Here is a 21858-nt window from a genome sequence, read left to right on the forward strand (position 1 = left end):
AAGCTACAGGAAGGTTTATTTTATTTCACTTCTACCCTGCCTTTCTCCCCAATGGGGAACCAAAGCAGCTTTCATTGTCTTCCTGCTCTCCTCTTTCTTCATTCCCCACACAACCTTGTGGGGTAGGCTAGGCCAGGAGGGCTGAGGTGGCCCAGGGTACCTGGCAAGGTTCTGTGGGAGAATTAGGGGGAGGGGAGGAATTCAAACCTGGGTACTCTGAGTCTCTAACCATTTCCCCACACTGGCTCTCACAAGGTTTCTGCCTTCCTATTTTCCTTTTCTTCAGGAAATGACACTGGTGATTTCTCAGGAGACTGGGTAGGGCAAAGAAAGATTGGGGTGGGTGGTATGTTCCTTTCATTCTTGTTCAGAAGAGATTGCTCATAGCAAGGCTGCCAAAAACCCCTATGTCAAATGTGCAGCTTGGGGGCTGGATCAGGTCCCCGGAAGGATTGCTATCAGGCCCACAAGCAAGTCTGCTTTCTTCTCCCTTACTCTTGCTTCCTTCTGTGTCACAGCTTGCTTTGCCAGGCTTGCTCAATCACACAGGAGCTACAGAGCAAAACCTCTTTTTTCTCCATTGGCTGAAGCTCCACCTTTGGGGAGGAAGGGAAGGAGGAAGAGCTTGCTTTGCCAGGCTCTCTCAATCGTACCGCAGAACTATTGAGCCAAGTCTCTTTTCCTTCTATTGGCTGAAGCGTTGCTCCCTCCTCATCCCCTGGGGAGGGAGAGAAAGAGCCAGAGCTTTCTTTGCCCAGTTCCCTCAATCACACAGGAGAGATACAAAATCTTTACTTGTGTTTGTGTCCTTTGAAGATGAAGATGTTAGATTTATATCCTGCCCTATACTCTGAATCTCAAAGCGCTCACAATCTACTTTACCTCCCCCCCCCCACCAGACACCCTGTGAGGAAGTTGGGGCTAAGAGAGCTCTTACAGCAGCTGCACTTTCAAGGACAACTCCTATGAAAGCAATGGCTGACTCAAGGCAATTCCAGCAGGTGCAAGTGGAGGAGTGGGGAATCAGACCCGGTTCTCCCAGATATGAGTCTACACACTTAACCACTACACCAAACTGACTCTTTATAAAGTTTATACCTGGCATGACATTTTATGATGCCCATGGCCTGGCCCAACAGGATCTCATTTATATCAGATGCGGCCCTCTTAACAAATGAGTTTGACACCCCTGCCCTATGGGAAGATGCCAGGCACAGAACAGAGACTCTTCCCTGAGGTTACCTCCTGGCACTCCCCCAACGCATTAGATTTCATTACATTACATTTCAAACGGTATTCAGGCAGTGGGTTGTTGTTGTATCGGTGAGACATCTAGGAACAATATCCCTTTGTAAATGATACTTTGCTACTGCAGATCTTAAGCTTCATGTAATATGATGAACGAACTAATCTTTTTTATTAAATGTTAAGGTGAATCCATCCCAACGATCCTGGTACTTCTCATCTAGTGCCACTGCATGACCCATTTGACCCTGCTTTTGTGCAAACTGAAGGTACGAAGGTAAACTTAAATAGATTTCTAACTGATCAGTGTGATCGGAGGTATTTGTGAACTAAACCCCCATTTATGAGATGTATCCTGTACTTGTGCACATCTGTATGTGTGTAAAAATATACAGTCACAAAATACACGTGTTTGGATCATAGGGGGCCGTGGTGGCTGTTAGCAGCCCTGCCTGACTCCTGCTGTTGTGGTAGAAGTGAAGCTGCAGTCTGCAGGCAGACAAGGCAAGTGCAGAAGAAAGCAAGACGGTCAGGTATCGTCCAAGAAATTCTCACGTCCCTATCCAATGTTGACGTCATTGTGATGAATTGATTAGTGAGCAGCTGAATGAGGGATGTACACCAAACTCAGCTCTTGGAGAGTTCAAGCCTCGTTAGCTGAACTAATCCCCATTAGGTCTGTCGAAGACAAACTCTTCAAGAGACACTTAACTCTTACAGCATCATGAAATCTACCTGGAGAGCCGGTTTGGTGTAGTGGTAAAGTGTACGGACTCTTACCTGGGAGAACCGGGTTTGATTCCCCACTCCTCCACTTGCACCTGCTAGTATGGCCTTGGGTCAGCCATAACTCTGGCAGAGGTTGTCCTTGAAAGGGCAGCTGCTGTGAGAGTCCTCTCAGCCCCACCCACCTCACAGGGTGTCTGTTGTGGGGGAGGAAGGTAAAGGAGATTGTGAGCCGTTCTAAGACTCTTCAGAGTGAAGGGAGGAATATAAATCCAATATCATCTTCTTCTTCTAGATGACCCTGGAGATCCCTTCCAACTCGAAGGTTCTATGTCACATCTTTGGCCTGCAGAACAAAGAGCATTTCTTGAAGATAACTATTTTATTGAAACTCAAGCATAACTGTTTTTAAAGGAAAGAACTTGATCAATATAAACAGGTGCAGATTAATCCTACAAGTACATGAAAAATGCATGCAATAAAAGTCAGGTCTCGTGACAGTTCTCAACCTTCGTTAAATATGAAAGCAGGACAGTTCTCTAAGATTAGAGCAGATCAGGTTTTCAGCTGATTGGCAGAATGTTAAGTAAAATGGGAAGCCCAGCAAGAGATGTTCACCCAATGTAGGACTTTCTTTTCTCTCTCTCTCTTTTTCTCTCTGACCAAAGGCCTTACATGGCAATTTTTATACAGAACAGCAAGAGAAAAATAATTCTAGGTAAGGACATAAGAGAAGCTATGTTGGATTAGGCCAAATGGCCTATCTAGTTCAACACTCTGGATGCATGTAAGCCTTAGGCTGCTAAACGTTTGCTGTGAAAACTCAGAACCAGAATTTCTTTGTTGTGGTTTTTCAAACATTCTTTCTTGCCAGCTCTGTCTTGGGAAATCCCAGGAGATTTGGGGGCAGTGCTTGGAGAAGGTGGTTTTAGAAAGGGGAAGGAAATTACTGGGGATAGGATACCTAAAGACCTGTCTTCTGGTCTGGAGATCAGATGTAATTCCAAAAGACCTCCAGGTCCCACTTAACGTTTGAAAACCCTATGTGACTTATCTGTGGGGTGCCAAGGAGTCTCACAGAAATCACAGGTCTTTCTGATGGTTTCAATTCTGTCCTCTAGCACTGAAGGTGAGGGGGTCAAGGGGCTTCAAGAAGGGGTTTTGGCTGCACCCCTTTCTGCCACTCAGAGAGATGTCAGCAGGAATCTTTGTTGCTTGGTGGATGCTACTGTAGATGCTAAGGACTCTGCCCCATTCACTGGGTAAAATCTGGGCCTTGCAGAGTGGCAGATGTTCCCCTCCCCTCATGGAATGTCCGTAAGGAATGAACCACTGACGATGGTTGTGTAGCTAGGCAGTAGACTGCAAGTTCTCAGACTCTGGCTGTTAATTTCTAAAGCCTTTTAGAATATAAATAAGGTTTTCACTTGGTCCTAAGTTTTTTTCCATGCTCCAGGTATTTATATAGTTTCAGTCCTGAGTAAATTCTTCGATGGGAAGACTTAGAGAAGACTTTTCAGTTCTCCAGGAATTTATGTGGTTTCTCTCCTCTATGAATTCTTTGATAGACAAGGTTTCCACCTTGAATAAAGCTTTTCCTACTCTATAGATGCCTACACATTTTTTCTCCTTGTGAATTCTTTGATGGGAAGTAAGGTTTCGGTTCTTGCTGAAACCTTTTTCATACTCCAGACATATATGTGGTTTCTCCCCTATGTGGATCCTTCGATGGGTATTGTTGTCTTCTCTGACAAGTTTTTCCTACAATCTAGGCATTTATATCATTTGTCCCCTGTGTTTATTCCTTGATGGACAATAAGGTGTAAACCATGACTGAAGCTTTTCCCACATGCCAGTCATTTCTCCCCGTGTGAATTCTTTCATAGGAAGTAAGGCTTCCAGTCACACTGAACTTTTTCCATATTGCAGGCATCTATACGGCTTCTCCCGTATGAATTCTTTGATGGCAAGCAAGGCTTCTACTCTGAGCAAAGATTTTACCACATTCCAGGCACTTACTTGGTATCTTTCCTGCATTAATTCTTTGATGGATAGAAAGTTTTCTATTATCACAGAAATATTTACAACACTCTAGGCATTTGTATTTCCCCTCCCTTGTGTGAATTCTCTGATGGACAGTAAGGTTTTCTCTCTGATTGAAGCTTTCCCCACACACTGGGCACTTCTATAGTTCTCCCCATGTGAATTCTCTGATGGGAAATAAGTCTATCACTCACTCTGAAGCTTTCCCCACACTCCAGGCATTTATATGGTTTCTCCCCTGTGTGAATTCTTTTGTGGGTAGCAAGATTTCCACTCTGACTAAAGCCTTTTCCACATTCCAGGCATTTATATGGTTTCTCTCCTGTGTGAGTTCTTTGATGGGAAGTAAGTTTGATTCTGTCCTTAAAGCATTTTCCACATTGCAGGCATCTATATGGCTTCTCCCCTGTATGAACTCTTTGATGGCTAGTAAGGCTGTCCTTCACTCTGAAGCTTTTTTCACATTGTATGCATTTATATGGTTTCTCCCCTGTGTGGATTCTTTGATGGGAAGCAAGGCTTCCTTTCTGAGTGAAGCTTTTCCCACACTCCAGGCATTTATATGGTTTCTCCCCTGTGTGAATTCTTTGATGACAAGTAAGGCCTCCACTCTGCGTGAAACTTTTTCCACACTCCAGGCATTTATATGGTTTCTCACCTCTGTGAATCCTTTGATGACAAGCAAGGCTTCCACTAAAAATGAAGCATTTACCACACTCCAGGCACTTACATGGTTTCTCCCCTATGTGAATTCTTTGATGACTAGAAAGTTTTCCACTGTCATAGAAGCATTTACCACACTCTAGGCATTTGCATTTTTTCTCCTTCGTATGAATTCTTTGATGGACAGTAAGGTTTCCACTCTTACTGAAGCTTTTCCCACACTCCAGGCATTTATATGGCTTCTCCCCTGTATGAATTCTTTCATGGCATGTAAGGCTTTTACGGTCCCCAAACCTTCCCCCACACTTCATGCATTCATATGGTTTTTCCCCTGTGTGAACTTTCTGATGCAAAGCAAGGTTTCCACTTTTATTGAAACTTTTCCCACACTTCAGGCATTCAAATGGTTTGTCTCCTGTGTGAATTCTTTTGTGGGAAGCAAGGTTTCCACTCTGACTAAAGCTTTTTCCACATTCCAGGCAGTTATACGGTTTCTCCCCTGTGTGGATTCGTTGATGGGAAGTAAGTTCACTACCCTGGCCAAAGCTTTTTCCACACTCCAGGCATTTAAATGGTTTCTCCCCTTTGTGAATTCTTTGATGGGAAGTTAGTGTATATTTTCGCCCAAAGCTTTTTCCACATTCCAGACATTTATATGGTTTCTCCCCTGTGTGAATTCTTTGATGGATAGTAAGGTTTCCACTTTGACTGAAGTTTTTTCCACATTGCAGACATTTATATGGTTTTCCCCCTGTGTAAACTTTTTGATGAGAAGCAAGGTTTCCATGCTGATTGAAACTTTTCCCTTTTCCCAGGCATTTATATGGTTTCTCCCCTGTGCAGATTCTTTGATGGTAAGTAAGGTGCCCACTGTAACCAAAGCTTTTTCCACATTCAAGCCATTTAAATGGTTTCTCCTCTTTGTGAATTCTTTGTTGGGAAATTGGTATATATTTTTGCCCAAAGCTTTCTCCACACTCCAGGTATTTATATATTGTCCTTTTGTCATCAGAATTCCATTGAATATTAACAATTTCCCCGCTTGCAGTACACATATTCCTATTATTTCCTTTATCAGTTTTTTGCAATAGAGATTCACCCCCCTGTAGAAGACCAGAAGTAGTTCTCCCTTTATATGGATGCTTTCTTTCCTCATTCCTCAGTGCATCACTACATTCTAGTTTCTCATGTACATCCTGTATCCCAAGACGCTGAGACAATTCATCTTCTGATTCTGGCACACCTCCTACTGAAAGAAAGAAAAACCATGTGTGATGATTAGAGATTGGCACAAATTGGAAAAATGGAGGTTCATGAGACCCCACAAGACACAAACCTCCAAGAACTTTTCAATTTAATGAAATGGGTGTTACGTTATGAGGTAGATGTTGGTTCATGAGGTAGGTGTTATATTATGAGGTCGATCTCAGTCCCTTCAATAAAAAAGTCCAATGCCATGCTGGGAATTATTTGGAAGGGAATTAAAAACAAATCAGCCAGTATCATAATGCCCCTGTATAAATCGATGGTGTGGCCTCATTTGGAGTGCTGTGTAGAATTCTGGTCACGGTTACCTCAAAAAAGATATTATAGCATTGTAAAAAGGGCAAAAAGAATGATTAAAGGGTTGGAACACTTCCCTTAGGAAGAAAGGTTAAAACGCTTGGGGCTCTTTGAGTTGGAGAAACGTCGACTGAGGGGTGACATGATAGAGGTTTACAAGATTATGCATGGACAGAGAAGGCAGAGAAAGAAGTCCTTTTCTCCCTTTCTCACAACACAAGAACTCTTGGGCACTCAATGAAATTGCTGAGCAGTTGAGTTAGAACAGATAAAAGGAAGTACTTCTTCACCCAAAGGGTGATTAACACATGGAAATCACTGCCACAGGAGGAGGTGGTGGCTACAAGCATAGCCAGCTTCAAGAGGGGATAAACATCTGGAACAGAGGTCCATCAGTGGCTATTAGCCACAGCGTATTGTTGGAACTCTCTGTCTGGGGCAAGCGATGCTCTGTATTCTTGGTGCTTGGGAGGGGCAAAAGTGGGAGGGCTTCTAGTGTCCTGACCCCACTGGTGGACCTCCTGATGGCACCTGGATTTTTGGCCACTGTGTGACACAGAGTGTTGGACTGGATGGGACATTGGCCTGATCCAACATGACTTCTCTTATGTTCATTCAGTGGGTGCTATGCTATGAAGTAGATGCAGGACAGAAATCATGAGGAGGCAGACATGGACCAGGGGAGGCTGGAAGCGATGATTCTTGGGGGAACACTACTCGTGAGAAGGGAGGTGTTAAAGTCCCTTTGAGGGGAGTGCAGTTCTTCAGCTGAGCAACCTGGCACCTGTGCTGAGGCCCTATGCTTTGCTGTAGCAGGATGACAGGTGATGGGGTGGCTCACAGATCTGAACTTAACAAGACACTCACACGCCTTGTGAGGAGGGGGTGTTGAAATATCCCAACCAGGGAGGTGAGTCTCCTCAGCTGAGGAACCCAGCAGCTGTGCTGAGATGGACCCCATGCTTGGCTGTAGCAGGAGGGCAGATGGTGGGTAAGGAGAGGCTGGAGGTGGGCACCTTTTCAGTGAGAGAGCCGCCCATGTGTGAGGGCAAGACAGGGGTCCTGGATCTTACTCTCCAATGTTCCAGAGAGGGGAATCATAGAATCACAGAATCATAGAGTTGGAAGGGACCTCTAGGGTCATCTAGTCCAACCCCCTGCACAATGCAGGAAACTCAGAAACACCTCCCCCTAAATTCACAGGATCATCATCGCTGTCAGATGGCCATCTAGCCTCTGTTTAAAAACCTCCAAGGAAGGAGAGCCCACCACCTCCCGAGAAGCCCACCAGGAGGAGGTGATGAAGGACAACTCATCCACCAAGACTGAGTCAAGGCGTGAGCAGTGAGGGGTGAGGATATTTCTCAGGTGGGAGAACACCTGCTGACTCTGGACACTGGTGGAGGGGCAGGACAGGAGGTTCATGGCCATGCAGAACAAGTTAGGCCAGGTGGCAGCCCTGTGTGGCTGGGATTGGAGTCAGCAGGCTCAGTGAGGTACTCCCTCCTCACCGTCACCTCCTCTGTGTCCTCCATCAAGGATAACCTGGCTGCCACAGGATCCAGGGAACTGGGCAAAGGAAGTTCTGGCTCTTGCCTGCCTTCACTGGGGGACCAGGATGGGAAGGAGCCTCAGCCAATAGAAGGAAGAAAGGCTTGGCTCAGTAGCTCTGCTGTACAATTGACAGAGCCTGACAAAGAAAGCACCTTTAAGACCAATGGGTGCTAATATTTTAATCATATTTTATTTTAAGTTTTAAAAAAAGAACATAGGAACATAAGAGAAGCCATTGGGTTTGTCTATGCCCTTTATAAAATTCATATCTCTACTACCTGGCATTACATTTTATGACACTCATGGACCGGCCCAACAAGGTCTCATTTATGTCAGATCATGAGTTCGAAACCTCTGATCTAAGGGAATAATGTCAGCAACCACAACTAAGCCAAGCTCTCTGGAGGAGAAGCTCAATCTGTGAGGAGAAAGAAGGCCAGAGAAATCCAACAGCCCTTGGGAAGGAAACAGCAGGAAAACACCATCCCATGAAAAATATCTAAGCAGCTACCTGTCAATCCCTCTCTATCAGCAATCAGAAGGAACAGTTCTTCCTCTTTTTCCAGCCAGGATATGAGGTCAGGTTTGGCAATCTGAGGTCCTTTTTATCAGGAAAAGACACACAAAATTAAAACTTATGCACATGCGCATCGATCCAGCAATCCCAAGCCAGTTGGACTGTCTCTCCAGATGCACCCAACAGGCAAGTCGTAAGGGTGGGGTGGAGTACAGCATGGGGCAAGAACCACCAAGCTGGCCATGGCATTTCTGTGCCCACTCTGAGCCAAACTGAGATGGAAATGCCAGCTGAGAATTAATCAAAGTGGCAGGGAAGCCAGGAGAGTCCCCTCCACAGCCACATCTCAGCTCAGGTTCGGGAAAGACTCATGCTCAAGCAGGAAGCCCCCTTTTTAGACCACCCCTCCTTCTCCACACCAAGCACCCCTTGACCCCTCAAAGCCTCTCCCACATCAGAGGACAAGTCATGGAAAGGGGCTGAAATCAGCCACTCAGACCAGGGCAGACTCCCTGACCACATCTTTCCTCATTAATGACCACCTTACAGTCAATGTAAAGAGCCCCGTGGCGCAGAGTGTTAAAGCTGCAGTATTGCAGTCCTAAGCTCTGCTCACAACCGAGTTTGATCCCGGTGGAAGCTGGGTTCAGGTAGCCGGCTCCAGGTTGACTCAGCCTTCCATCCTTCTGAGGTCGGTAAAATGAGTACCCAGTTTGCTGGGGGTGGGGGAGTGTAGATGACTGGGGAAGGCAATGGCAAACCACCCCGTAAAAAGTCTGCCGTGAAAATGTGAAAGCAACGTCACCCCAGAGTTGGAAATGACTGGTGCTGCACAGGGGACCTTTCCTTTCCACAGTCAATATTCCCTCGAAGCTGACGGAGACCAATTTCACACTAGACCTTTAATCCTGGTTTAGTCCGGTCCCCAAACTGACATTCTACACTAAAATCATAGTCATAGAGTTGGTTTCTCTGATTCTATGATTCTAGTGTAGAATGTCAATTTCGGGACAAGGTTAAACCAGGTTTAAAGGTCTAGTGCGAAATTCGTCTCACAGTGTGAGCTAGCTCACAGTTTTTTAGCCTCTAGCTCACAGATTTTCATCTTAGCTCCAGAAAAATGGCCCCAGAGCAAACTAATTTATGTAGTAGCTCACAACTTTGGTGCCAGTAGCTCACAAAGTAGACTTTTTGTTCACAAGACTCCACAGCTTAGCGGGAATATTGCTTACAGTCACTCCTCAGAGTAATAAAGAAAGAAGCAAAAAAGATCCTCACCCAGAGAGGCCACATTCCCAAAATTCTCCAGCATGACTTCCTTGTACAGAGCTCTCTGGGCTGGGCGCAGCAAGTTCCACTCCCCCCGGGTGAAATACACAGCCACATCTTCAAAAGACTCCCAGCCCTGGAAGAAGATGGAGGAAGAATTTATTTACATCACTGGAAGGCTGGGACGGGGGAATTTTGGGGTGAGAGAGCCTGGACAGAGGTTACCAACCCTGTGGGGAAGAGGCCAGAAATGTTGTTGTTGTTATTGACAGGGCTCATTTTGTAGCAGGAGCTCCTTTGCATATTAGGCCACACACCCCTGATGTAGCCAATCCTCCAAGAGCTTACAGGGTTCTTCTTACAGGGCCTACAATAAGCTCTTGGAGGCTTGGCTACATCAGGGGTGTGTGACTTACTATGCAAAGACATTCCTGCTACAGAAAACACTGAAGCCAGGTTCTTTCCCTGTAGCAGGGCTTTTTTATAGCAGGAACTCCTTTGCATATTAGGCCACACACCCCTGATGTAGCCAATCCTCCAAGAGCTTACAGGGCTCTTCTTACAGGGTCTACGCTAAGCTCTTAGAGGATTGGCTACAGCAGGTGTGTGTGGCCTAATATACAAAGAAGTTTCTGCTACGAAATGTGTCCTGATAATGATGATGAGTGAATTGCCTTATCCCAGCCAATGCCAGGCTCTAGGCAATGTACATCAGGATAAAATATGTATAAAATGAGAATGGACCTCAAAGTGTTCCTCAGGAAGTTCAAGGTCCAGTCTAGTTTCACTGTTGCCAGACTGGGCTTCTCTGCACCGCCTCCATCCCAGAGAAAGGACCACCAGTTTTCCACCTCCCCAAGTTGCAATGCCAGAAGCCAGAGGATGGAGCCCCAAGCTCTGAGCCTTGCAACAGAAAAGGAAGCAAGCCTGCCCTCTGCGGAACATCTCCACCTGGGCACACTCCCTTCCTCCGTACCTGAGCTGGCTGCATGGCTGCTCTTTTCCTTAAAGCGCATGGAGGAGAGGCTGAAGAAGGCATCCAGGGTGTCTTTTCACTGCTTCCTGGGAAGGAGAGAAAGAAAGAGCGTGGGAGAAGCACCTCTCCTTCAAAGAGGAGCCAGATTTTTCACCTGGACCCTGGGCTTCATCTGTGTGAGCTCCAGCTCAGTCTGGCTCAGTCTCCCAGCTGGACTGGTGATTTCCCCCTACCCCATGGGAGGATTGGCTGCTGACTCCCTCTCTCCACATTCCTTGGGGAATTAAAATCAGCTTCTGCATTTGGGGTGCTTTCCTAAGCTCTGCTCACAACCTGAGTTTGATCCCCGGTGGAAGCTGGGTTTTCAGGTAGCCGGCTCGAGGTTGACTCAGCCTTCTATCCTTCCGAGGTGGGTAAAATGAGTACCCAGCCTGCTGGGGGGAAAGCGTAGATGACCGGGGAAAGCAATGGCAAACCACCCCATAAAAAGTCTGCTGTGAAAATGTTGCGAAAGCAACGTCACCCCAGTCAGAAACGACTGATGCTTGCACAGGGGACCTTTTCTTTTCCTTTCCACACAAGAGACTTGGCCTGACCTAGTCACACCTCCCATTTGGATTAAAGGCGCACAATCGCATGAGCACATCTGCCCTCCGAGCTGCACCCGTTCTCACCCCATCTCCAGATGCCTCCTATCTGGATTAAAAAGCCACCTGGATCTCCCCGGTAGTTTCCCCCTGAATCACATTTAGGTCACATATTCACTGGCCATCTGAATGCCCAGGAACAACTCTCATAAGCAGAAGAGCAGTGGGATCACACCAAGCTGTTTCTAGTGCATTCAGGGTCCCCCCGCCCCCTCTAATCCTGCTCCAAGGAGTGCTTGTGCGCTTCTCTGCTTAAGAACACACACTTAAAAAAAAACAACCAAAAACCCTTCCCACAGTGGGCCTGTGGCTGCGGCACACTAGCAGTGTGAAGAGCCGACTACGGCTGCTTCAACGGTGGCTGTCTGATTGACTGGAAATGAACCAAACTCAAGCGGCTTTTTGGGAGCCGAGATCATATCACTTCAGTTTCCCAGTGTGATAGCATTCTTGGTGCAATGTGTGGTCAGCTGTTTTCTGGAGGAGAAGAATCCTGAGAAGGGTTTAAAATATGCTTGGACAGCCAGGACTTCCTCTGAAAGAGGCTGGATTTCATATGGGCATGTGCCTGACCCTTCCCAACACTGCTCCTTGCTGGGGGGGTGGGGTTTGAGGTAAAATGAGGCGGATAGAGTAGGCCAGGGGTGGCCAACGTAGCTCCCCAGATGTTTTTTGCCTACAACTCCCATCAGCCCCAGCCAGCATGGCCAATAGCTGGGGCTGATGGGAGTTGTAGGCAAAAAACATCTGGAGAGCGACGGTTGACCACCTCTGGACTAGGCCACAGAAATCTACTAGCCCTTGGAAGGAAGAGCAGGCAAAAGACAGTCCCAGGATAGGTATCTTAGCAACTACCTACCAATCTCTCTTCTTCATTAGAGACCCAGAGAAGCAGTTCTTCCTTTTCTTTCAGCCAGGAGATGGGATCCGGTTTTGCTATCAAAGGTCCTTTTGATTAGGGGAAAAACACACAAAGTTATACCTCTTCTTTGTGCCCAGAAATCCAGCCATTCCAAGCCACATGGACTATGCCTCCAGCAGTACACAACAGGCAAGGAAAAAGGGAAGGGTGCAGTTCAGCATGGCGTCAAAAAGAGGGATGGGCACGAATTGGAAACTGGCAAACTGGAAATTTGCTGGCAAACCAAACCGGTTTGTGGCCCCCAGCAACTCCCGTTGGGGGTTGCGGCCCCCAGCAAATCCTACAGTCCTTTTCAACATGGCTTGCAAAAAGCCTGAAAGACAGTTGCCTTTTGCTCTGTCCACGAACTGGCGTGAACTGCTTTAAGAATTCGTGGAAGTCAGTGACAGTAGACCCATCATGAACTTCAGATTGTGAACCACAAATTGCCAGTGCCCACAGAGATAGTTTATTGGCAACTCAACAACTGAGCAAACAATTTTTTTAAAATACTTGGGGATCACTTCTAATCATAAATTAAGCTGGGTTTCACATCATAACAACATTGTCAACTTGGCTAAATGTTCGGTTGCTCAAATTCAACAATTTTTCTTTGCAAGGGGCAACCAATTAGTTCTGGCAACAATTAAAGTGTTCAAAGCTAAAACGCTAGCCCAAATTCTCTATGGTATCCCTATATGGATCTCAGCATTTACCAGGAAAGTGGAGAGCATTCAAGCCTCATTCTTTAGACAAATTCTTGGTATACCAAAATGTGTGTCCTACTTTGCTCTCTGCTCTGAAGTGGGTCAGTCTTTGGTGGAGACAAAAGCCTGGATTGCAGTGTTTAAATTCTGGCTCAAAATTCACTTTAGAACAGATCTTAACAGCCTTCTTGATTGTCTGAAAAGAGACCCATGTATCTCATCCTGGTCAGCAGTTCTTATGTCCAAACTTAACCAGTTGGGGATAGAGGTTGATGATTTTTTTTACATCTGATGAGTCATATATCTTCAGATGTATTAAATTGAGATTGTTGGAGTTGGAGGAAACGAAACTACGCCCAACAGACCCTTTGTTCTCCAGCATCCTTAGATCTTTATGCTTTCTGTGGCAAAATGCCCCATTATCTATCAGACTTAACCATTCCAAGTCATTGCAGGGCATTTATGTTGGCTAGACTAAATGCGTTTCCCTCCAAAGTTCTACAAGGGAGATATCGAGTCCCTTTAGGCGACAGACTCTGTTCCTGTGGAGCGAATATTCCCGACTCCATTCAGCATATATTGCTTGATGGTTCCATTTATCATAACCTCTGTAAAGATTTACTTTGCAAGCTTTCTTTCTCCCCAGATTGGTCTATTCTGCCACCCTGTTATTATTTATCGAACGATACTGAGTGGGAGGTTAGCGAGGCTGTGGCAAAATTTCTGGCTGACATCCTTAAATTTAAATATGACCATGTATGAATGCATCTGTAAGCTCGGTTTCGTTTTGATTTTATCTCCAATGTTTACATTTTACATTCTGTGTATTTCTATTCGCAGCTGTTATGCCATTAAAGGTTTGGTATGGAATGGTGAACCACGAACGGGGCAAATTTTGTTTCATTGGTTTGGTTTGTGTCCAGTCCTAGTCAAGCATTATCCACCTTTGGTTATCCTGAGACATTGGGGGAGCATATCTATGTGCTTATGGACACAGGTACAACCAGCTCTGATCCTCTTGGTATCTAAGCCTTTGTATGAACAGATCACAGACGGGTGCAGCATTCTCCCATAAAAGAATGTGACCATTCTTTTAAAAGGATTGACTTTTATTAAGCGTAAAGGGACAAACTACAAGAAAGCAAGACAGAAAGTAGAATTTTAAAGGCAGCTAAGCAATCAAAACATTTAAAATGTCTGCTTGGGTAATTCTTTGAATATCAAAAGCTTATACTGTGAGAATCTTGTAGGTCTCAAAAGCGCTACAGGACTCAAATGGAGCTGGGTCAGGAGAAGTTAACATTGGCTAAGGAGGGAGCAGACATGTGAACATAAGCAGGCTCAGTGCAAGGGGTTCTGCCAATTCCAGCAGACCCCTGCACCGCGTCTCTCCCTCAAACTCTTGTTAATTTTGCACACGCGCGACACAATGACTTCACAAAGTGACATCATCGTGCAGGGCAGCCAGGCTCTTCTGGGGCTTCCTTGGGAGCCTCCAAAGAGCTCAGGGTTTTAGCAGCGCCTGGCCGCTTTTGGGGTGAAAGTGGCCAAATGGCGCCTTCATGGAAAGGCACCGCTCAGTCGCTTGGAACCTGAAAGTGGCCGGGCACTGTCAAAACACTGCATTCTTCAAGGAAGCCTCTGAAGAGTGTAGGGGAGTATGGGGCACCTGGTGGCTCACCCAGGCAGGGTAGCACCCTAGGCAGCTGCCTACTCCCGCACATCGGCCCTGAACATGAGAGAAGCCATGTTGGATCAGGCCCATGGCCCGTTCAGTCCAACGCTCTGTGTCACACAGAGGCCAAAAAACCCCAGGTGCCATCAGGAGGTCCATCAATGGGGCCAGGACAGTAGAAGCCCTCCTCCTGTTGTCCCCCCAAGCACCAAGAATACAGAGCATCACTACTTCAGACAGAAGAACATAAGCGAAGCTATGTTGGATCAGGCCCATGGCCCATTCAGTCCAACTCTCTGTGTCACACAGTGGAAAAAAACCCCAGGTACCTTTTGTCAATACATTGCAAAACAGATATATATTAACTGTGAGGAAAGACTGGGACTTTTCAGTTTTAAAAAGAGGCAACTAAGGCGGCACACGATAGAGGTTTATAAAACTATGCATGGGGTAGAGACAGTTGACAAAGAGAACTTTTTCTCCATCTCCCAAAAGACTAGAATTGGAGGGCATCCAATGAATTTGATCAGGGCTTCTTTTGTAGCATGAACTCCTTTGCATATTAGGCCACAGACCTCTGATGTAGTCATTCAATCCTCCAAGAGCTTAGCAGGGGTGTCAAACTCATTTATTATGAGGGCCAGATTTGACATGAGACGCTGAGGGGCCGTGCCATGTGGGGTTGTGCCGAGCCATGTGTGTACCTATTTAAGATTAGGTAGCAGAGATGCAAATTTTATACAGAACACAGACAAACACAAATATTTTTTAAAAAAAATTAAAACAGGCTTAGAATGTTAGAGCTAATTTGTCTTAAGGATGCTTTCTTTGTATTTCTCCCATGGGATCCAGAGAAATGGGCAAAGGAAGCTCTGGCTCTTTCCTTCCTTCCCCAGGGGAGAGGAGCCTCAGCAAATGGAGAAAATAGAGGTTTTGCTCTGTAGCTCCTGAGCAATTGAGCAAGTCTTGCAAAACAAGCTGTTATGCAGTAGGAAGCAGATAACAGCCAGTTGCTCGAGGGCCAGATAGGAGCCCTCTGGGGGCCTGATTCGGCCCCCAAACTGTATGTTTGACACCCCTGGCTTACAGGGCTCTTAGGACCTACTGTAAGCTCTTAGAGGATTGGCTACATCAGGAGTGTGTGGCCTAATATACAAAGGAGCTCCTGCTACAAAAAAAAGTCCTGCATTGGTCCAGGCTGGAGATTTTCCTGGAGACTTTTCTGAGTAGTATTGTCATTGCTTATTAACCTACAATTGGAACTAATTAACACACTGGAATCCTATACACATCTATGTTTCCTTTTATGTAACCATATATGTACTCTTGCTGTTAACCATCACATATATATATTTCTGAACCATTAACCTGTTGTTTGCATTATTGGATCTTTTAAGCATATCCACTAACTGCTATAGGGTTGCCAATCCCCAGTTGGGGGCAGTGGATCCCTGGGTTTGGAGGCTCTCCCCCCTGCCCTGCTTCTGGATCATCAGAAAATGGGGTGGGGGGGAGGGAAATGTCTGCTGGGCACTCCATTATTCCCTGTGGAGACCGATTCCCATAGGATAATGGAGAATTGACTCGTAAGTATCTGGAACTCTGTGGGGGAGCTGTTTCTTGAGGAAGAGACACCAAATTTGCCTCTCCTCAAAAGACCCTCCAAGTTTCAAAAAGATTGGACCAGGGGGTCCAATTCTATGAGCCCCCAAAGAAGGTGCCCCTCTCCATTACTTCCAATGCAGGGAAGGCATTTAAAAAATGTACAGTCCCTTTAAATGTGATGGCCAGAACTCCCTTTGGAGTTCAACTGTGCTTGTCACAACCTTGCTCCTGGCTCCACCCCCAATGTCTCCTGGCTCCATCCCCAAAGTCCCCAGATATTGTTTGAATTGGACCTGGCAACTCTAGGTGTAGGGGAAGTCCGGCAAGAGATGAACTTGCTATCTTTAATGCCGAAATGATTGCACCTGTCTCTTCAATAAAGCTTCTTTGCATCAAACAAGAAGTCTATTGAATGAGCCTGTGCAAAACCTTACACATACTCTGTTTGAGCTAGAGCAGGGTTTCCAAACTGTGGCTCGGGAGCCACATGTGGCTTTTTCACACATATTATGTGGCGCCCAAAGCTCCCATCGCTTCATTGGCTGGCTTGGAGAAGGCATTTCCCTCTTTAAATTATTTCGCCAAGCCTGTCAGCGGCTTAGAGCACACATTTAAATTTCTTTCCACTTCTTTCCCTGCCTTCTCGCCTGCCTTCCTAGGGCTGCTGGGTGTGTTGGAAAACACCTGGAGACTTTGGAGGTGGATCTGGGGGAGGGTGGGCTTTGGGAAGGGGAAAGGGCCTTAGCATGGTACATTGCCATAAAGCCCACCCTTCCAAGCAGCCATTTTCTCCAGGAGAATATATCCTTCAAAACCTCACCGGTTGAATTATCACTCACACACAAAAAGTGTGTAAACAAGTATTTAGTGCAGTTTTATAATAAGTCCATACAGCAAAATAATAGAACGAGCACCCACATGACGCTCCCCCAGACTGTTTTCTAAAGTCACATCTCAGAGGCACTGCCTTCAGCCGCTTCTTGCAGTTCAGAATCTGGGTGGAGACAGGGGAACGACAACTTCTCACAAAGAGATCAAAAATACCGTATTTCCTGGATTTCTCACGGTTTCGTTGGTTTTACCCTTCATCAGCCTTCTCTCAATGCTGATTTAACTGAAGCCACAGTACGAAGAATTCAATCACGGATCAATGCATACATGCTCAAGTCTCTGCTACTGGCTCTGGGGACTTTGGGGGTGGATCTGGGAGAGGGTGGGGTTTGGGAAGGGGAAAGGGCCTCAGCATGGTACAATGCCATAGAGCCTACCCTTTCAAGCAGCCATTTTCTCCAGGAGAGCTGATCTCTGCCAGCTGGAGATCAATTGTAAAAGTGGGAGATCTCCAGGCCCCACCTGGAGGCTGGTAACTGTATGCCTTCCTTTCTTCCTGACTTGTGGTTCTCAAACATCTGATGCTTATTCTATGCAGCTCTTACGTTAAGCAAGTTTGGCCACCCCCTGATCTAGAGTGTTTGGCCCAAAACCAGACTTTCATGAGGGTTTGGACAAGGTACATCCCCCCAAAAAAGATCCAGAATTAGTGATGAATAGTGTAGTAGCCAGGCTTGTAGAGCAGGGGTCCCCAATCCCCGGGCCATTACCGGTCCGTGGCCTGTTAGCGATCGGACCATGAGTTGTATAATTATTTCATTATGTATTACAATATAGTAGTAGAAATAATAATAATAATAATAAGACACTGGATTTATACCCCGCCCTCCACTCCAAATCTCAGCGTGGTTTATAATCTCCTTTACCTTCCTCCCCCACAACAGTCACCCTATGAGGTAGGTGGGGCTGAGAGAGCTCTCCCAGAAGCTGCCTTTTCAAGGACAACTCTGCAAGAGCTATGGCTGACTCAAGGCCATTCCAGCAGCTGCAAGTGGAGGAGTGGGAAATCAAACCCAGTTCTTCCAGATATGAATCTGGACACTTAACCACCATGCCAAACTAATAAAAATAAAGTGCACAATTGTATCATCCAAAAAACATCAGCCCCATCCTGGTCCCTGGAAAAATTCCCTTCCACAAAACCAGTCCCTGGTGCCAAAAAGGTTGAAGACCACTGTTGTAGAGGACACAACATTATTCAAGACTGATCACGAAGAGCTCCAAGAGGACCTCCACAACCTGGGCGAGTGGGTGACAACGTGCCAAAAGAAGTTCAGTCTTGGTGAGTGGAAGGTGATGCAGATTGGGACCAACCCCCCCCCCAAACAAAACCCATTTTCAATTTTAAGCTAATAGGGTCTGAACTTGTTGAGAGTGAGAGGAGGTCTTGGGGGCCATAGCAGACAGCTAAGAAAGTGGTGAGCCAATGTGCTGCAGCAATTAAAAAGGCAAACTCTGTGTTGGGAATGAGTAGGAAAGCGCTTGAAAATAAAATGGCTGCTATGATAAGGCTCCTGTATAGATTTATGGCGCAGCCTCGATTGGAATATTGTGAGCACTTCTGGTCGCCATTGTCACAAAAAAGACATCGGAGAGCTGGAAAAAGTAGAGAAGAGGGCAAGCAAAGACAATTAGCCTTCCCTATAACAAACAGCTGAAGAGTCTGGGACTTTTCAGTTTTTAAGAGACAAATAAGGGAGTGGACATGATGACAGAACTTAATAAAATTATGGACAGGGTGGAGTCATAAACAAAGAGGACTTTTTCTCCCCCTCCGCAAAGACAAGAACTGGAGGGCATCCAACAAACCTGATGGGCAGTAGATTCAGGACAGAGAAAAGGAAATCTATTTTTTACACAGTAAGTGATTAAAATGTGGAATTCGCTGCCACAGGATGTAGTGATGGCCCCAGGCAAAGACAGCATTTAAAAGGGGATTAGGCAGATTCATGGACCTGAGGTCTATCAGTGGCTTTTCTCCTGCTCCTGTCTCATTCATCCTCCCCTCCCCCCCCCCCAGGGAATCTCACCCTCAGCCCCTCCCACCTCTTTGCCTTTTTTCTGCATCTCCTCCATCCTTCCCTCATCCAAATCCCCCCACCAGCCCTCCCCCCCCTTGTATCTTCTCCCTCCGCCCCCCTCCTTCTTTCCTTCCTCCCACTGCCCATCCTTCCTAAAAGTGCCCCTGGAACCTGCAGCCGTCCTAGACCCGTCCTAGGTGCTGGGTTCCAGTCTTGCTCTCGAGTTCGCTGCAGGGATCTCGCGGCTCTGCACAGATTAGCCCAGGATTTCTCACTTATACGTGGGGAGGGGGCATAGGAACATAAGAGAAGCCATGTTGGATCAGGCCAACGGCCCATCCAGTCCAACACTCTGTGTCACACAGTGGCAAAAAATTTTGTATATATACACACTGTGGCTAATAGCCACTGATGGACCTCTGCTCCATATTTTTATCTAACCTCCTCTTGAAGGTGGCTATGCTTGTGGCCGCCACCACCTCCTGTGGCAGTGAATTCCACATGTTAATCACCCTTTGGGTGAAGAAGTACTTCCTTTTATCCGTTTTAACCAGGCTGCTCAGCAATTTCATCGAATGCCCACGAGTTCTTGTATTGTGAGAAAGGGAGAAAAGTACTTCTTTCTCTACTTTCTCCATCCCATGCATTATCTTGTAAACCTCTATCATGTCACCCCGCAGTCGACGTTTCTCCAAGCTAAAGAGTCCCAAGCGTTTCAACCTTTCTTCATAGGGAAAGTGTTCCAGCCCTTTAATCATTCTAGTTGCCCTTTTCTGGACTTTCTCCAATGCTATAATATCCTTTTTGAGGTGCGGCGACCAGAACTGCACACAGTACTCCAAATGAGACCGCACCATCGATTTATACAGGGGCATTATACAGGGCGGTAGGGATGGGCTCTGTCTCACCACTTCTTGCAACCCCGCCCCCTTCTTTCTCTCTACCATTGCAAGACACGCACCCCTTCCCTTGTGCCCCCTACTTCTCCCCCCACCAAGCCCGTGAACTCACCAGCTAGGTTCGAGTCCAGCAAGATGGGGGGGGGGGGGGATGAGCGCTGAGCGCCCAGCTTCTGTGACCCTCTCGGAGCTCCCCCGATCTCCTCGCAGTCTTTCAAGAAAAAGCCGGGGAAATGGGGCTGGGAGGGGACAGGAAACGACTCCCCCACCCCGCCATATGCCTCTCTAGGACTGCCGCTGGCTACCTTTAACCCTTGTATTGACATACTCAAAATAGGGATATTGGCTATCTCATTACATATATACTTAAACCCATTTTCACTGCGTTTTATTGTATTCTTTTGTTCTAATGGCAAACTAAAATGATAGATCCAAGTAGTCAGCCGTGTTGGTCGGAAGTAGTAGAACAAAATAGGAGTCAAGTTTACCTTTAAGCCCAACTTAGTTTTAGTTAAAACGTAAGCTTTCGTGTGCTCTCTAAGCACACTTCATCAGAGGAGGAATCCGGTACAGTGAGCAAAGCCACACATAGCTGGTAATCAGTGGCTCAGAATGCAAACTGGTACAAATTTTAAGATCCTGTGACAGTATAGTAAAATTATCTGGTAGGGAGTGGTTTAGAATGCAAAATGGTACAAATTTAAGATTCAATTACATATAATGAACCCATCTCCCACTAATTTTAATGTATTTTTCTCCTAATGGCAAACTATATGTATGTTACATGTTAAAAGGTAAATTAGTTGGATGGGAAATCTTCTGAGATATAAATACCTTCCTTTTGACCCAGGCTTAATACAATATAGTCATTAACAGACATTCTCACATTTTGACATATTACTGTTTTATTGCTTTTGTATGTTCATGCTACTCAGATCAAAGGTTTGCTCAATTTGTTAATTTTACTATTCAGTCATTGAATCTTAAATTTGTACCATGATGCATTCTAAACCACTCCCTACCAGATAATTTTACTATACTGTCATTGGATCTTAAATTTGTACCAGTTTAATTCTGAGCCACTGATTACCAGCTACGTGTGGCTTTGCTCACTGTACCGAAAACTAGAATGATGTTTTTGTGTTAAAAAGGAAATTAGGTGGACAAGAACATCACTATCCAATGTATTTCTCTTTTAGCTGTATTGACATACTCAAATAGGGGTATTGGCTGTTTATTTCATTACATATACTAAACCCATCTTCACTATATTTTAATGTATTTTTCATCTAGTGGCAAACTATATGTATGTTACATGTTAAAAGGTAAATTAGTTGGATGGGAAAAACTTCTGAGATAGAAATGCCCTCAATTTGACCCAGGCTTGTCATGCTCATGTTACCCAGATCAAAGGTTTGCTCAATTTGTTAATTTTACTATTCTGTCATTGGATCTTAAATTTGTACCATTTTGCATTGTAAACTACTGCCTACCAGCTATATGTAGCTCTGCTCACTGTACCTGATTCCTTCTCTGATGAAGTGTGCTTAGAGCACACAAAAGCTTACATTCTGAATAAAACTTTGTTGGACTTAAAGGTGATACTTGACTCCTGTTTTGTTCTACTGCAGGGGTGGCCAACGGTAGCTCTTCAGCTGTTTTTTGCCTACAACTCTCATCAGCTCCAGCAAGCATGGCCAATGGCTGGGGCTGATGGGAGTTGTAGGCAAAAAACATCTGGAGAGCTACCGTTGGCCACCCGTTCTAGATCCAGGTGGGTCACCGTGTTGGTCTGAAGCAACTGAATAAGTTAAGAGTCCAGTGGCATCTTTTAGACCCCCAAAGTTTTATGAAAGGTATTTCAAGGTGTGAGCTTTTGTATGCAAGCACAGGTATCTTAGCATTTCAGTTCAAGAAACCCAGGACAGGAAATGCAAACAGAACAGAGAAATGTAG

At 45.7% G+C, this 21858-nt stretch overlaps 2 protein-coding genes across 3 annotated transcripts in view; one reads left to right on the forward strand and one right to left on the reverse strand.

Moving 5' to 3' along the window:
• LOC132571344 (zinc finger protein 850-like) overlaps positions 1 to 21858 on the forward strand; it is a 359929-nt gene that overhangs the window by 72817 nt on the left and 265254 nt on the right. The gene's annotated exons all lie outside the window — the stretch shown is intronic.
• LOC132571235 (zinc finger protein 883-like) overlaps positions 2335 to 21858 on the reverse strand; it is a 216748-nt gene continuing 197224 nt past the window's right edge. Inside the window, exons 1-6 of one of the 2 annotated variants that reach the window (XM_060237965.1) lie at positions 20015 to 20118; positions 12063 to 12151; positions 10557 to 10642; positions 9590 to 9716; positions 8306 to 8395; positions 2335 to 5926 (exon numbers count right to left, since the gene is read on the reverse strand). In XM_060237965.1, coding sequence (XP_060093948.1) covers positions 4053 to 5926; positions 8306 to 8395; positions 9590 to 9716; positions 10557 to 10619 — 2154 coding nt within the window. In that variant the 5' untranslated portion in view covers positions 10620 to 10642; positions 12063 to 12151; positions 20015 to 20118 and the 3' untranslated portion in view covers positions 2335 to 4052. Of the gene's footprint in view, positions 5927 to 8305; positions 8396 to 9589; positions 9717 to 10556; positions 10643 to 12062; positions 12152 to 20014; positions 20119 to 21858 lie in introns of those variants that run through there. The other variant, XM_060237964.1, reaches the window with a different exon arrangement.

The sequence above is a fragment of the Heteronotia binoei genome, chromosome 5, assembly GCF_032191835.1.
Source record: "Heteronotia binoei isolate CCM8104 ecotype False Entrance Well chromosome 5, APGP_CSIRO_Hbin_v1, whole genome shotgun sequence".
In the NCBI taxonomy this organism is placed as follows: domain Eukaryota; kingdom Metazoa; phylum Chordata; class Lepidosauria; order Squamata; family Gekkonidae; genus Heteronotia; species Heteronotia binoei.